Here is a 14,367-nt window from a genome sequence, read left to right as displayed (position 1 = left end):
GGATTATGGAAGTCACATGCCATTACAAAGGATCAATAATAGGCACCGCTGTTTGGCAGCCACCTTCTGAGACTGGCTCACTATAGACTTTTAAACCCCCCCCCCCAAAAAAGAGGTCACAGGTGTACTTAGTCAGGAACCCTCAGCATTCAGGAAGTTCCTACCATATGTGTGGATAAATTCTGCTTCAGATATTGATGCTTTAAAACCCCATTGTTGCTTGTTAACAGTTAGAGCAGTATGCATTTATGCTGATTTTTTTAACCAGCAGTATGCATTTATGCTGATTTTTTTAACCATTTTTCTTCTGATCTGTGGTGCAATTTACAGTGCTAGCCAACTGTCACCTTTTAAAATACCTGAAGCAAAATAATTATTCTAATAATCTGGAAAACCTTGCAAGATGGGAGCTGATGTTAGGTTTTACAGTGTGATTTTATTGCTTTTAAAAGAATTTTGATTTATATAGCAGGTCTTCCTGTGGAAATATGAATGTTGACTTAATTGCAATTTTCCTGCCATTTGCTAAACCAGCTATTTGGCAGACAATCAAATGACCTTAACCTTAATGTGAAGCAAGTCCTTCCCCCATTTTTTATAAAGAGCTACATTAGTTCAAGTTCTCGGCTGAGAGCTTAGGGTGGTAATAATGCACACATTATTATACCAAATGAGATAGTGGAAATGAGTTCACTCAAATGTAAGAGGTGGGTAGAATAAACTGCAGACTTATTCAGAGAAATAATTTTTCCACTACATAATTATTACTTTTAAAAAGAATCACTGGTAGGGAACTAGGCTGTCCAAAGGGTTGAATGTGATCTCACCAGTCAGGATTATGCTAGGAAATCATGTCATCTTACAGTATATGTAAACGTATTCTGCAAGAGGGCCCAGAATCTATCATTTCTGGGTCCTGTTGCATCTGATAAAGTGATCTGTCGTCCACAAAGGCTTATGCTATAAGAAATTTGTCCTCCCATCAGATGTCAAGGAAATAAACAACTATCTGACTTTTAGAAGACATCTGAAGGCAACCCTAAGGAAGTTTTTAATGTTTGATGCTTTATTGTTTTTTTTAATATTCTGTTGGGAGCCGCCCAGAGTGGCTGGGGAAATAATAATAAATTATTATTGTTGTTAGTCTTTAAGGTGCCACAAGTCTCTTCATGGGAATCTATAAGCAATCACACAGCTGAAAACCCCAGAATTCTCTTAGGGCAAGCTGTGTTGGAACAAGTTTTTTTAAAAAAACAACTTCTCTGAAAATGCCCTCCGACATTTCTCTTTATAGCAAATGTTGATATTCTATCTGGCGAAATCTAGGGGTAAGACTCTGCATGGTTGAAGATTATGGATCACAGTTGTAACCGGAAGAAGAGACAAGGTCACAAACATTTGAAGAGCTAATTGCATGGTTTCTGGTCATTCATTTACTCCCAATGATACAAGGGCCTCCCATTCTTTATGATGGATTGAAAGCACTACAAATTTGTTACTGAGTTTGCCACAATCCTCAGGGAGGATGCTAACCACTTTCTACCTTTGAACAACCTTTTAATCATGTTGTTGTTGTTGTTGTTGTTGTTGTTGTTGTTCCTAGTGACACAACAGCCAGGCTCCAGGGGCCTCCTTGTGTGAACAAATGGCACTTCTGCTCACAGAAATGAGGGTGGGGGGAGTCTCCAGTTTTTGCCAATTCCCTCCCCTCCATTCACAGATTGTAGCACCTGACATGACATCACTCTCCACAGGTGCTTTTGTGCAAGAGGCTGCAGCAGGAAAGACCTATTGTACAGATGGTACTCTGCCTACCGTCCTCTACATTCTGTCCACTATTTTCTTGAGAAGCTTCAGCTTAGGTAAAGGTAAAGGGACCCCTGACCGTTAAGTCCAGTCGCAGACAACTCTGGGGTTGCGGCGCTCATCTCGCTTTACTGGCCAAGGGAGCCGGCGTTTGTCCGCAGACAGCTTCCGGGTCATGTGGCCGGCATGATTAAGCCGCTTCTGGTGAACCAGAGCAGAGCACGGAAATGCCGTTTACCTTCCCGCCGGAGCGGTACCTATTTATCTGCTTGCACTTTGATGTGATTTCTAACTGCTAGGTTGGCAGGAGCAGGGACCGAACAATGGGAGCCCACCCCGTTGCAGGGATTCGAACTAACAACCTTCTGATCGGTTTAGACCCACGTTAAATGACTGCTATTCCCAACACCAAAAAGTTACCTACCTTTGATTTTAAAAGTGCAGATACTTCTATTCCATCTTGTAATAGCACTCTCACCCGAATCATGCATTTCAGCAATCAAAATTATCTTTTCTGTGTTATAATGATTATACACCACTTAAGGATGATCGTAGTTAAGCGGCATATTAATGAATCAAATCAATTGTGGGATATAAGAACTCCAGAACAAATAGTATTTAAACACACCCTGCAACCGTTCCTCGTTCCAGCTAGCTATGCAAGAGTTAATTCCTAAAGAGAAGGTTGCCTGTAATGTACAAAATGGAGGGAAGGGTGTTGTTATTTTGTTTTTGAAATGTTAAGGACATTGCTACTAGCAATATATCACAGCTTCTATAGCCTACATATCTAGTAGGGGTATTTAAAATGAGAGTCATCGTAGCGATCTGTAGTTAAAAGCAGAAATCAGAAAATGTATCCTCTTTTTTGCTCTTCAGAATATGGCAACTTTCCACCCTCCCTCTCTTTCTTTTGCAAATGCTGTTCCCATCCCCACTTTGTTCACTGGAAGCAAGGGAATGCCCTTATCTGAGGCTGAATGCTGAATCCTACCCTTAGTGGGGGCCAAGAGCTTTAAGGCTCTGTTATATTCAACAACGGTTCCAGGTGACTCATGAGTGGCACAGGCTGGGGACGAGACGCAAAATCCATAACCATAACCTAATGCAAGACCAGCTGTGTAAACAGTAGCATGAGGTTTAAGAACAAAACACGCAATATTTTGACTAACCTTTGTAGGTTTTCGCCTGGAATTTTAGCTCTGCTCCATGGCCAAAGCCATAAAGCAATAAAATGCTGCATTCTCATTTTGAGATATATTTTAGCCTGTTTCTACCAAAAAAAGTACCTTGCAGCTAATAAATGTTCCTCTCCTTGCAACAACGCTTATATTTTCAGGGGGTTGTTTATTACTGCGTATATTCAACATGAGAATGGAATGGGGGGAGGGAATATGCCTTTCCACTTTTATCAGCGGATGGGAAAGAAATTTAAAGTTGTTAACACCATAAAATGTCAAGAATGCCATTTGTTTCCAGAACTGAGTTTTCATTGGAAACAGGAGTTGTCAACTCCAGCCCAAACAGCTGTGGAAGAGTGGGGAGAGAAGAATGTACATCTATCAGTGAGGTGGGCAGCTAAGGAATCAACTGAAATTGAGCCAATGGCTGAAGAGCAATTGTCTGATATGTTGAGCTGTAAACAGCATCTCTATGTCCCGTCCCATCCCACCCTCAAAACAAATGCACACAGAGATCACACCAATTTTCTTTTTTCAAAATTCAACAAATCCATCCAGTAACATCATAGTATTTCTGCTTCCCCAGGCCGCAATGAATGATTTTGAATCATTTCCTGGCACCTGTCAATCTCAAGTCAAGACTGGCTTCAGAACTTGGCCACAGCACATGCTTTGTATTGAAAAGGTTGCGGGTTCAATGTCTGGTTTCTCCAGGTAGGGCTTGCCAGGAGTCACTCCCAATCAGTACTGACAACAGCAAGCCTGATGGACCAATGGTCTGACACGGTATAAGACAATTTTCTGCCCTCTGGAAGTGTCCACTGCTGCCCTTTAGATTTTTTTCTGGCCCGGCATGCTGAGCAGCATCAAGTAGCTGGGTCAAGTCACAGCTTAATTCCCCCCCCCCCCACAGTACAGTATGAAACAATATCAGGGGCACCACAAACAACCAAAATGGCAGCTAGACCCAGCCAACAAGCACTGCTTGGCATTGCTGCTGCCTACACCAGCTTACAAGGGCCCACTGATGGAGGAGGTGGCCTGTCGAGAGGTGGCCTCTATGCAGGGTCCCCTCACATCTGGAGCTGACCTTGTCTTAAACATACAGAATCCTTTTCTCAGGCACACCAATGGAAACGAGGATTTGTAAACTAAGGACAAAGGAAGATGACAGGCAACAAGACTAAAGAAGGTGGGGGTAATGTGAGCAGTGTGAGCCCTTCTAGAGAAAGAGCTTTGCGAGTACCAAAAATTCAACTCACATGGCAACTGCACAAGACCAGAAAACTGCTTCTCATCCAATTGGACTCTCACATGCAGTCCAAACTGGCAACTCTAATGAAAAATTCACACAATCTACTAGCTGATTTGTAGCAACTTCCCTATTGCAAACAGTTTTGCTGCTCTTGCCTCTAGTGCTACTCATGATGAGTCAGACTGTATGGTGGGCGGGACACAGTTAGCCTTGGGACAACGTATGGAGGCACAGACCCCTGAGCCATTGCAGACAACCTCAGCTGAACTACCACAACCATCCACGCAGCTTATCGCGGACTGAGGGACGCTGGAATTGCTAACCTACCAGTCTGAGCTGATAACACATACAATCACCAACTTGTATAAAAGGCTGGATGGCATTGAAAAGAAGCTTGAAGAAGTGCTTAGTCTGGCCAAATGCCCCTCTCCTCTCCCCCAGTTCAACAACGTTACTAACCCCATTCCCCGACGTTCAAGTCTGCAGGTCGACTCCGCGCAACAAGAAAGGTGCCCGGACGAACAAGCTCAAAACTTGAATCTGCAACTCCAGCCTTGTAAACTTGCGGTGCTGGTGGGAAATCACCCCTTGAATACTAACAAATGGGTGGATAAATAATCGGTTGCCAACTCTCTGTCCCAACTGTTGGGGCATATTCTTCGCCCTACAGAGATTGTGGATATTCTATGGCTGCCCTCCGGGCCCTTGCTGAGGTGTATGGTGATTAACTTCAGATCTGTTCATCTACCTGCAAAGATTTTAAAATTAAACAATCGTACAAGGAAATGGCATATTTATTTTACAAAGGTGTTTACTAACTTGCTCCGTACACCGTTATTCATAATGACAGGCGCCGCTTGTGTTGATGCTAGGTTTGACTGTCGTAGAAAGCAAGTGGATGGGGGGCTGGAGCTGAGGCCTTCATGCAAGGGCGAACCCGATATCCAACAGGCCTCAGACAGCCTTGCACTGAATCCAAGCTCACTTGCAACTGATTTAATCGATTTTCTACACCCTCCTCTCGGCTCCCTGGCCCCTTCATGTGATGTGCCCGCCACCGGTCCACCTAAGCAGCATCGGACTGAAACGCTCTCATCCTCATATGCCTCGATGCCAAAACTGGAGGCTTCCTTTAAGCCCAATATGTGGGCATGAGCAGCAACACTTGCTAAACTCAAATCCTCTAGCTATTCCATCTCAAGACACAGTTGCTGACCTTCTACCTTTACAACCTACACCAGGGGTCCCCAAACTAAGGTCCGGGGGCCGGATGCGGCCCAATCGCCTTCTAAATACGGCCCGCGGACGGTCCAGGAATCAGCGTGTTTTTACATGAGTAGAATGTGTCCTTCTATTTAAAATGCATCTCTGGGTTATTTGTGGGGCATAGGAATTCGTTCACTTTTTTCCAAAGCACAGTCCGGCCCTCCACAAGGTCTGAGGGACAGTGGACTGGGCCCCTGCTGAAAAAGTTTGCTGACCCCTGACTTACACTGTCCGGTGAAGTCCATGCTCTTAAAGTAAATGCTGAACACCCTGACACCTATAACAGTTACAGGTAGGTAGCCGTGTTGGTCTGCCATAGTCAAAACAAAATAAAAATAATAAAAAATCCTTCCAGTAGCACCTTAGAGACCAACTAAGTTTGTTCTCGGTATGAGCTTTCGTGTGCATGCACACTTCTTCAGATAGTTGGTCTCTAAGGTGCTACTGGAAGGATTATATTATTTTTTTATTTTGTGGTATCTGAAGAAGTGTGCATGCACACTAAAGCTCATACCAAGAACAAACTTAGCTGGTCTCTAAGGTGCTACTGGAAGGATTTTTTTTACCTGTAACAGTGTCATTGAGGACCCCCTTGGCCATATCAACTTGTTGGCCCTTCAACCAAAGCAATCACATCTACTTAGTGCCCAGCAACCCAGGGCCCGTCGGAATCCTCATATGGGGCTGAGCGAGGGTGACTCTTGCTCAGGAGTCTCTAGTCATTTACAGACTCTAGAACGCCATTGGAAAAGAGACTGGCTGCCACTATCTCCTTTATCACCTTATTTCCATATCTTATCATGGAATGTTGCAGGTTGGCTGTCCAAGCAGGGGGATGACAACCTCTATGGTTTCCTCATGAAATTTCAGATTTTATGCTGACAAGAGACATGGTGTTTGGATTCTTATCTTCCCTCTTTGCAGGGGTATGAAGATTTTGCCACCCCTGAGATTAAACTAAACACCCAGGGACGACCTAGTGGCGGCTTAGCCACCCTTGTCTCCACCGAGCTAAAGTGCAAGGTTCATCAGCAACAGTGGGTGGAGAGTAACAATTTACAAATCTTACTTACTAGCTGGTCCCCTTTTCTTGAGCTATCCTTTCCTACCAGTTTACTAGTTAGTGCTAAATGAAGCTGCCTTCATATAGACACAGAAGAAGAAAAATACAAACTGATTTTGAACGGGGGGCGGGGGAGAGAACTTGGGATTAAAAAAAGGAGGAATCATGAGTCTGATAAACATGGGTTCATACATCCACAGACTATTTTTGTGGGTTTTTAAATATTTATCCTATTAAATGTGCACTGATGACTGTTAAGACCTCTCAATGAAAAGATTGGTATGTAGAACACTATTCCAAAAAAAAAAAATGCACCTAAAAACTGTTGCGTGTATACTTGTGCCATTTAGTAAAGAATAATAAAGAGTTTGTAAAGTCCCTTTAAAAGCCACTATTATTTTATTTCACTACAGTTTGGGCCATACACCATTCTCAAAACTCTAGCTTGCAGTACTAGTTGTGAAACATAAATAAGTGGCCCAAGCTTATTTAAATGATTTAAAAAAAACACCAATTGTGCTTGGACAAAAAACAGCATGTTTAGAGCCTGAAGCAAAGTAAAAATGCCAAGTTATAAACTTGTCCTAGGGAGGATTTATAATGGAAATGCCAACAGACTCTTAACTACAGTGGTGCCGTTTTGTGCCAACATATAAATAATTTTAGTTTTTGTGGTCACGTCATAAATTAGACACAGCACCAGTGGAAACAGTAGGGTTCTGATTCAGTAAATAGAAAGAGCAAGAGTGTATGTTTGTATTTTTTTAAAAAAAAGACAAGCACTGTACAGACTTGATGCTGGCTCTGAAACGAAGTCTATATGAGGGTTTCGAATTGGAAAAAAAAAGGAGCCAAGCCATATTCTGAATTCTTTAAAGCTTGTAAAATAAGAAGTCTTTAACAAGCTCCGCTGCCTACTGTTTCAATCTTCTAGAAAGCATTTATACAAGTTAGTAAAAACGACTCTATTCAACATATGTTATTTTCTCCAGTAAGAAAAAAAAATGCACAGATGCACTCATGCATGCATACACACACACACACACACACACACACTCTCTTAAGTTTCCTTAAAGGACACATTCGTTTGACACAAGCAACTGCTGCAAATGCCACATTAGTAACATGATGTGTACAAAGGAGCTCTTATGCATACAAGGCCATAGAGGAGTCACTTTCTTCGTTCTCGGTTTACACTTGTCACTACAGCGTCAATAAATGACTTAACATATTCCAGTTTCCCTTCACGCAGGCGAGATGCAATTGGAGGGGAACCTATCCAGGCAATATGGAGAACTTCAAATTACATTCGCCTACAGAGGTCAGCTGCCTGTACAAGGGAAGATGGTAGAAAGTAATGGAAAAATGGAGACCAGCATACAAACATACGGTAGCTCTCTCTTGAATAGGGCAAGTCAATGATGTGTATTTGCATAGTGTTACATTGTGGGAAATGCAAATATAAGAAACTGGATTTTCTCCTACAGATTGAGCCACAACTTGGCTATCTGCCCTCTCTTTTTTTCTAGGTTTGCACTGATTAAATGCCTTTTTCCTGTACCTTTCTTGTCTCTTCACCATTTCTGTAATTGGCTACTAAGGCTGGCAGCTTGCCATACTTCTGTGAGCCTATATTCTTATATTTATTCTACTCCTGTTCATACTCTGACCTTAATCCAGGTTCAGCCAGATACCCATACCTTCTCCACTATCATTTCAAAATCTACAGTTGGGCTAAATACCTTTATTAGAACCAACCAAAATGTCACCAAGCCATAAACAAGCTTTTTAGTTTTCTAGTTTGCAGAGCTTTATCTAGGAGCTGGAGGTTATGTAACCCCACCCCACCTCCACAAAATAAAAAACCCCATTTTCAGGCGGCCAAAAGTAATCTTCTGGTTTTGATATCATCTGTAGTATGGGTAGGCAAACTAAGGCCCGGGGCCGTATCCCCTTCTATATCTGGCCCACGGATGGTCTAGGAATCAGCATGTTTTAACATGAGTGGAATGTGTCCTTTTATTTAAAATGCATCTCTGGGTTATTTGTTGGGCCTGCCTGGTGCCTGGTGTTTTTACATGAGTAGAATGTGTGCTTTTATTTAAAATGCATCTCTGGGTTATTTGTGGGGCATAGGAATTCGTTCATTCCCCCCCCCCCAAAAAAAGTCCGCCCCCCCACAAAGTTTGAGGGACAGTGGACCGGCCCCCTGCTGAAAAGGTTTGCTGACTCCTGATCTATGGCTAAACTTGGTATCCTCTAAGATACAAAAAAGCAGGAGAAGTTGTGTTGTTCCATTAGAATAAATTAAAACTTTAGTCATACAATTATTGAGGGGCAACTATAGCTCAGTGGTAGAGCTATGGGTCCCTGGTTCAATTCCTGGTACTAGGATGGGAACTTCCCGTCTGCTGCATGTCAGAGTAGGCAATACTGTATGGACCAATACTGAGCCTCTACGTACAGTAGTACCTCGGGTTAAGAACTTAATTCATTCCGGAGGTCCATTCTTAACCTGAAACTGTTCTTAACCTGAGGTATCACTTTAGCTAATGGGGCCTCCCGCTGCCGCTGCGCCGCCACCGCGCGATTTCTGTTCTCATCCTGAAGCAAAGTTCTTAACCCGAGGTACTATTTCTGGGTTAGCGGAGTCTGTAACCTGAAGCGTCTGTAACCCGAGGTACCACTGTATACAGAAGCTTCCTATATTCCTAGGACTAACCAAAATTTCACAAACAGAAGAGTTCCAAAACTTTTCTTCAAGTTGAAGGATAAGAAAAAGTGTGGAGGAGAAGAGCTGGCTTGACAGTGAAGCCATAAAGGCAGTAAATTGTTCAAAAGCACTGTTTAGTAACATGTACTATCCTTTTTATAGGTTCGCGTGACTTCCAACCTGGTCAGTGTTGTTACCTATTATGCTCTTCTGTGTAAGACAGCAGTTAAAATTGGTACCTTGTTTACTGTAGTATTTCAAAAGTACATTGACATCTGCAAATATCAAAGGTTTCACCAAGGCAAAATTAATAGACAACAACTTTCAACCAAAAAAGGAGGTATCACTGGACAAGCCTCAGTGAGGTACTCCTATTGTTAAACCTCCAGCTTCTATCTGAATTGGACAATGCCTTCTGGTAAAGAGGTTGAGGAAGAAGAGTTTGGATTTGATATCCCGCTTTATCACTACCCGAAGGAGTCTCAAAGCAGCTAACATTCTCCCTTCCCTTCCTCCCCCACAACAAACTGTGAGGTGAGTGGGGCTGAGAGGCTTCAAAGAAGTGTGACTAGCCCAAGGTCACCCAGCAGCTGCATGTGGAGGAGCGGAGACGTGAACCCGGTTCACCAGATTACGAGTCTACCACTCTTAACCACTACACCACACTAGCTCTCAATCCAGTATACCCAAAATATCATTTTTTGTTGAATCCATCAATCTTTTGCTGAATTTGCTGGATTCTAAGTCTAGAGAAACAATCCTTTATAATAGTATATTCAGATTCCCTGTTTCATATTACTGACCCTCTACTTTACAAGCTTCCAATATACTAAGTGGAAAATTACCAGCTTGATAATTTGGAGAGAGGAAACACAAAATATGTGGTGTGAGCATCCACAGAACTTGTCTTGTGCCATCTGATGATTTACACTCGATTTCAGTGAATTCCAGCTCCTCATGCCGCATGGCAAATTTCTTTTCAAACAGAGGGGACTATTAAAAGTAGTTTGTAATGTGGTGAGCAGGTCAACAGAGACAGCAATCGTTTCACTCGGCTACCATGAGCCCCTCTGCATGAGCCTACATATCTTTATGAATCTTGGATATGAAAACTCAGGGTTCTTTTTTATTTTTCCTAATGAGTAGTATGTATATCGGCCAGCCTTCCCTAACCTCCAACATCAGGGAAAACACAAGTTTAGGGCGGGGAAAGCTTACCACCAGAAACAGGGGCATCCATAAAAACAGCTCCCATTTTTTCAGCTTCTTTAGCTAGGTCTTTTGAAACTGCAGGATCAATAGTACTGGAGTCTATTAACAAAGAACCTTTCTTCACTTTCCTAAAGAAGAATAAGAAGTAAAAGATGAATAAGTCTGAGAGCTTTGTAGATATGTAAAATAATCAAGACAATTAGTTTATTTATTTATTTTACTGCTACCATCTGGCCTAAAGGCAACACAGCTTGAGTACAGAAGCTGGCACAATCAAATGAAGATCATCACAGATTTAAAAAAGGAAGTTGTATCAATGAGATCTTCTATACTGGCATGCTATTTCATAAATTCACACTGGTAATTGGCTATAACACAATTTACCAGGGCATTCTGCCACTGATCTTAGGTGCCCATACTTGGAACAAAGGAATTTCTAAGAGATGCTCCTGTGTGAATCTTCTAAATTACAATTTATCAAGATGGTCAACTCTAGAGACAATGGTTTTCTTTCCCACTGCAGATGTTAATCAAACAATAAGCTTGGCAATGCTGTTGTTATCACTGCTGTTGTGAAGGGCCAATGTGCTTCTCTTGCATATCTTCTGGCCTGGTACACACAAAGTTTTACTTTATTATAAACTATGGTTTAATGTGAACGATCAGCACACTGACACTGCTCAAACATCCCCACTTCTCTCCCTCCCTGAGCACAAAACAAACCAGAAGCTGGTCTCATGCTACGTGTGAACCAGAACTGCTTCACACACAACAGGAAGCCAGCCTATGGTTTGTTTCCTGCCTGACATGGCAAATTCAGCAGAAGTGAAGCAAAGACTGTTGAGCACTGCACACTGCTCATTCATGTTAAAACAGGCAGTTTTAACTATGGTTTAAAGTGTAAACTGAATTGTTACCATCTACACTTCCTGCATTTAATTTCCTTTGCATTTCATTCTCTTCCGAGCCCACAGTTTACAACTCTTCCCCCCTCTTTTATAACCATGTGTGTTTATATATACACCTGCAACTGAGAATTATGCTTCATGCATCTGATGAAATGAACTCTAGTATAGTGGTTACCTCAGAAGTCGAACGGAATCCATTCCGGAATTCCGTTCAACTTCCAAAATGTTCGGAAACGAAAGCACAGCTTCTGATTGGCTGCTCCGTCAGACATCCGGGTTCCAAAGAACGTTCGCAAACCGGAACACTCACTTCTGGGTTTGCAGCGTTCAGGAGCCAAAACGTCTGAGTACCAAGGCGTTCGGCATCTAAGGTACGACTGTACATGAAAGCTTACGCCAGACTTCCCTAAACTAAGGCCCACGGGCTGGATACGGCCCGAAGGACTCAGTTTTCCAGCCCCCGGTGCCCCCCATTCTTACCGGTGCGTCACAGCACAGCTGCCCACTTTCGGGGTGGTGGAGCACAGGAAATAGCTTGTGCGCATGCACAAGCGTCATTTCCGGCGCACTTTCGGGTTGCAGAGCGCCGGAAATAGCTTGTGCGTGTGCGCACAGCCTCCACAGACCTGAAAGTGAGCCGGAAATAGCATGTGCGCGCTCCCCAGCCCCCCGGCCCACCGCGCGATCAGCGCTGGAGGAACCGGCCCGAGGTCAGGTAAGTTTGGTGACCCCTGGCTTACGCCATGATAACATTTGCATCTGATGTACAAGATGTGACTGAGAGGTGATATAAATAAAAGAATTAAAAAATTGTCCAGTAGCACCTTAGAGACCAACTAAGTTTGTTCTGGGTATAAGCTTTCATGTGCACATGCACACGAAAGCTTACACCCAGAACAAACTTAGTTGGTCTCTAAGGTGCTACTGGACAATTTTTTAATTTATTTCGACTGCGTCAGACCACCACGGCTACCTACCAGAATCGAGAGGTGATATGATAGAAAACTTAAAATATTCCGTGAACAGCCCTGAGATCTGCAGGAATAGTGCAGTGTACAAATTTAAGAAATAATAATAATAATATCTAAAATGCTATTACATGGATGATGGAGCAAGCTTGGGTTTTGTTTTGTTTTTGTTTTTTTTGCTGCTCCAGAGGCCAGGACCCAAACCAATGGATTCCAATTACTTGAAAGGAGGTTGTGCCTAACCATTAGGGAAAACGTTCTGATGGTAGGAGCTGTTCGACAGTGGAATAGACAACCTCAGAACATGGTGGACTCTCCTTCATTGGATGTTTTTAAACAGAGGCCAGGTGGCCATCTGTCAGTGATTCCTGCATTGCAGACGGTTGGACTAGTTGACCCTTTGGGTCCCTTCCAACCCGACAATTCTATGCTTTTGCTGCAGCAGCCTAAGATGGCTACCCCTGGCTATGAACAATTTTCTTCAAGTCATCAAAATATCAACTTGTGTTATTAGAAATTCCTTACAATCTCCCCTTTGAGTTTCAACAGGGAAAAACACACACATGAAGGATTAAGATAATGGACTTCTAGCTATTATTTCTTTCCAGAGTACTGCAAGAGCAGCAAATGTTGCATTCATATACTAACAGGGATTAGTGCTCAAGTTTGGGGACAGACCATCACACATGCATCTCTAGGAGTAAAAATCTATTGCCAAATGCCGTTTGTTGCCATAGGTGCAGCAGGGAATTGTTTGCACACGCGGAGAGCTGATAAATACTATGTGCTTAGCAACGTTTTAATTCAGCAGGCAAGTAGAAAATGAATGCAAATAACACTCTAGGCAGAATATAGCATAAAGGCTTTATTTTATTATTAGGCTTATAAATGGGAGAGAGGAGGGAAGATAAGAGGAAATTCTCACTTCAGAATTCCATTGGAGCCTACGTAGACTTCTATTGCATTAGCACTAGATGGAAGCATCGTAATAATCCTGTCAGCTTTGTCTGCTACATCTGCTGGGGAATCTGTCACCTTTCAAGAAAGAGGGCGTAAGAAAAAGATCAGTGTTCTGTTGCCCTACTGAAACAGAAGTTATCCTTTCATGTTTTATCGTTTCAACCTTTTAAGCAAGTATTACAAGTACTTCAGTAGAACGGAAACAGCGCCGTGTAGCTAAGCCACAGAATCAGATGCGACAATGGAAAGGCTGAAATCTTGCTGTATCCTCCCGCTCCTATGAATTTTAACAAGAGACAGCACAAAGATGTAACAGCTGATTGGTTAGAAGGAGGGCACCATGGGTCCAGACAGAGTACAAGTGACAGTAAGAACCCTTTATTTCAGGCACAGGCAAACTCGGCCCTCCAGATGTTTTGAGACTACAACTCCCATCATCCCTGACCACTGGTCCTGTTAGCAAGGGATGATGGGAGTTGTAGTCCCAAAACATCCGGAGGGCTGAGTTTGCCTATGCCTGCTTTATTTGTTCCATGATGCTAATCACTTCACTGTTAACCAAATCATCATTACCATATATGGTGCAGGCATTTCCAAAAATAGGCACATACATTTCATATTAAGACATTCCAGTCAACTATAGCTTATCCATATTGTTACAAAAAAAAGGAAAAATAATGGGCTTAACCATCCAGGTGTGGAGCTTGTGACCCTCAATAACCAAAGGTTATGGGGGCTGTAGTCCAACAATTAGAGGCGTAGGGTAAGCAGGTCAGGATCAGGGCCCACTTGACCCTACTCAAGCCTTTATCCCTCTCTTGCTTGTGCACATCAGGAGGAGAGTGAACTACAGTGGTACCTCTGGTTGCAAACGGGATCCATTCCGGAGGCCTATTCGCAACATGAGCAGAGCGCAACCTGAAGCGCCGCGTCTGCGCATGTGCACGGCACGATTCACCACTTCTGTGCATGCGCAAAGTGCAATTTTGCGCTTCTGTGCATGCGCAACGTGCCGAACCCGGAAGCAACCCGCAG

At 43.0% G+C, this 14,367-nt stretch overlaps 1 protein-coding gene across 1 annotated transcript in view; it reads right to left on the bottom strand.

The window, feature by feature from the left end:
• HIBADH (3-hydroxyisobutyrate dehydrogenase) overlaps nucleotides 1-14,367 on the bottom strand; it is a 71,198-nt gene that overhangs the window by 50,206 nt on the left and 6,625 nt on the right. The window contains exons 3-4 of the mRNA XM_033165205.1: nucleotides 13,298-13,407; nucleotides 10,503-10,624 (exon numbers count right to left, since the gene is read on the bottom strand). Of these exons, the coding sequence (XP_033021096.1) occupies nucleotides 10,503-10,624; nucleotides 13,298-13,407 (232 nt within the window). The remainder of the gene's footprint in view (nucleotides 1-10,502; nucleotides 10,625-13,297; nucleotides 13,408-14,367) is intronic.

Source organism: Lacerta agilis, chromosome 12 (genome assembly GCF_009819535.1).
Source record: "Lacerta agilis isolate rLacAgi1 chromosome 12, rLacAgi1.pri, whole genome shotgun sequence".
Lineage (NCBI taxonomy): Eukaryota > Metazoa > Chordata > Lepidosauria > Squamata > Lacertidae > Lacerta > Lacerta agilis.
Note: the sequence above shows the minus strand (reverse complement) of the source record. Positions and strands in the feature narration are given on the sequence as shown.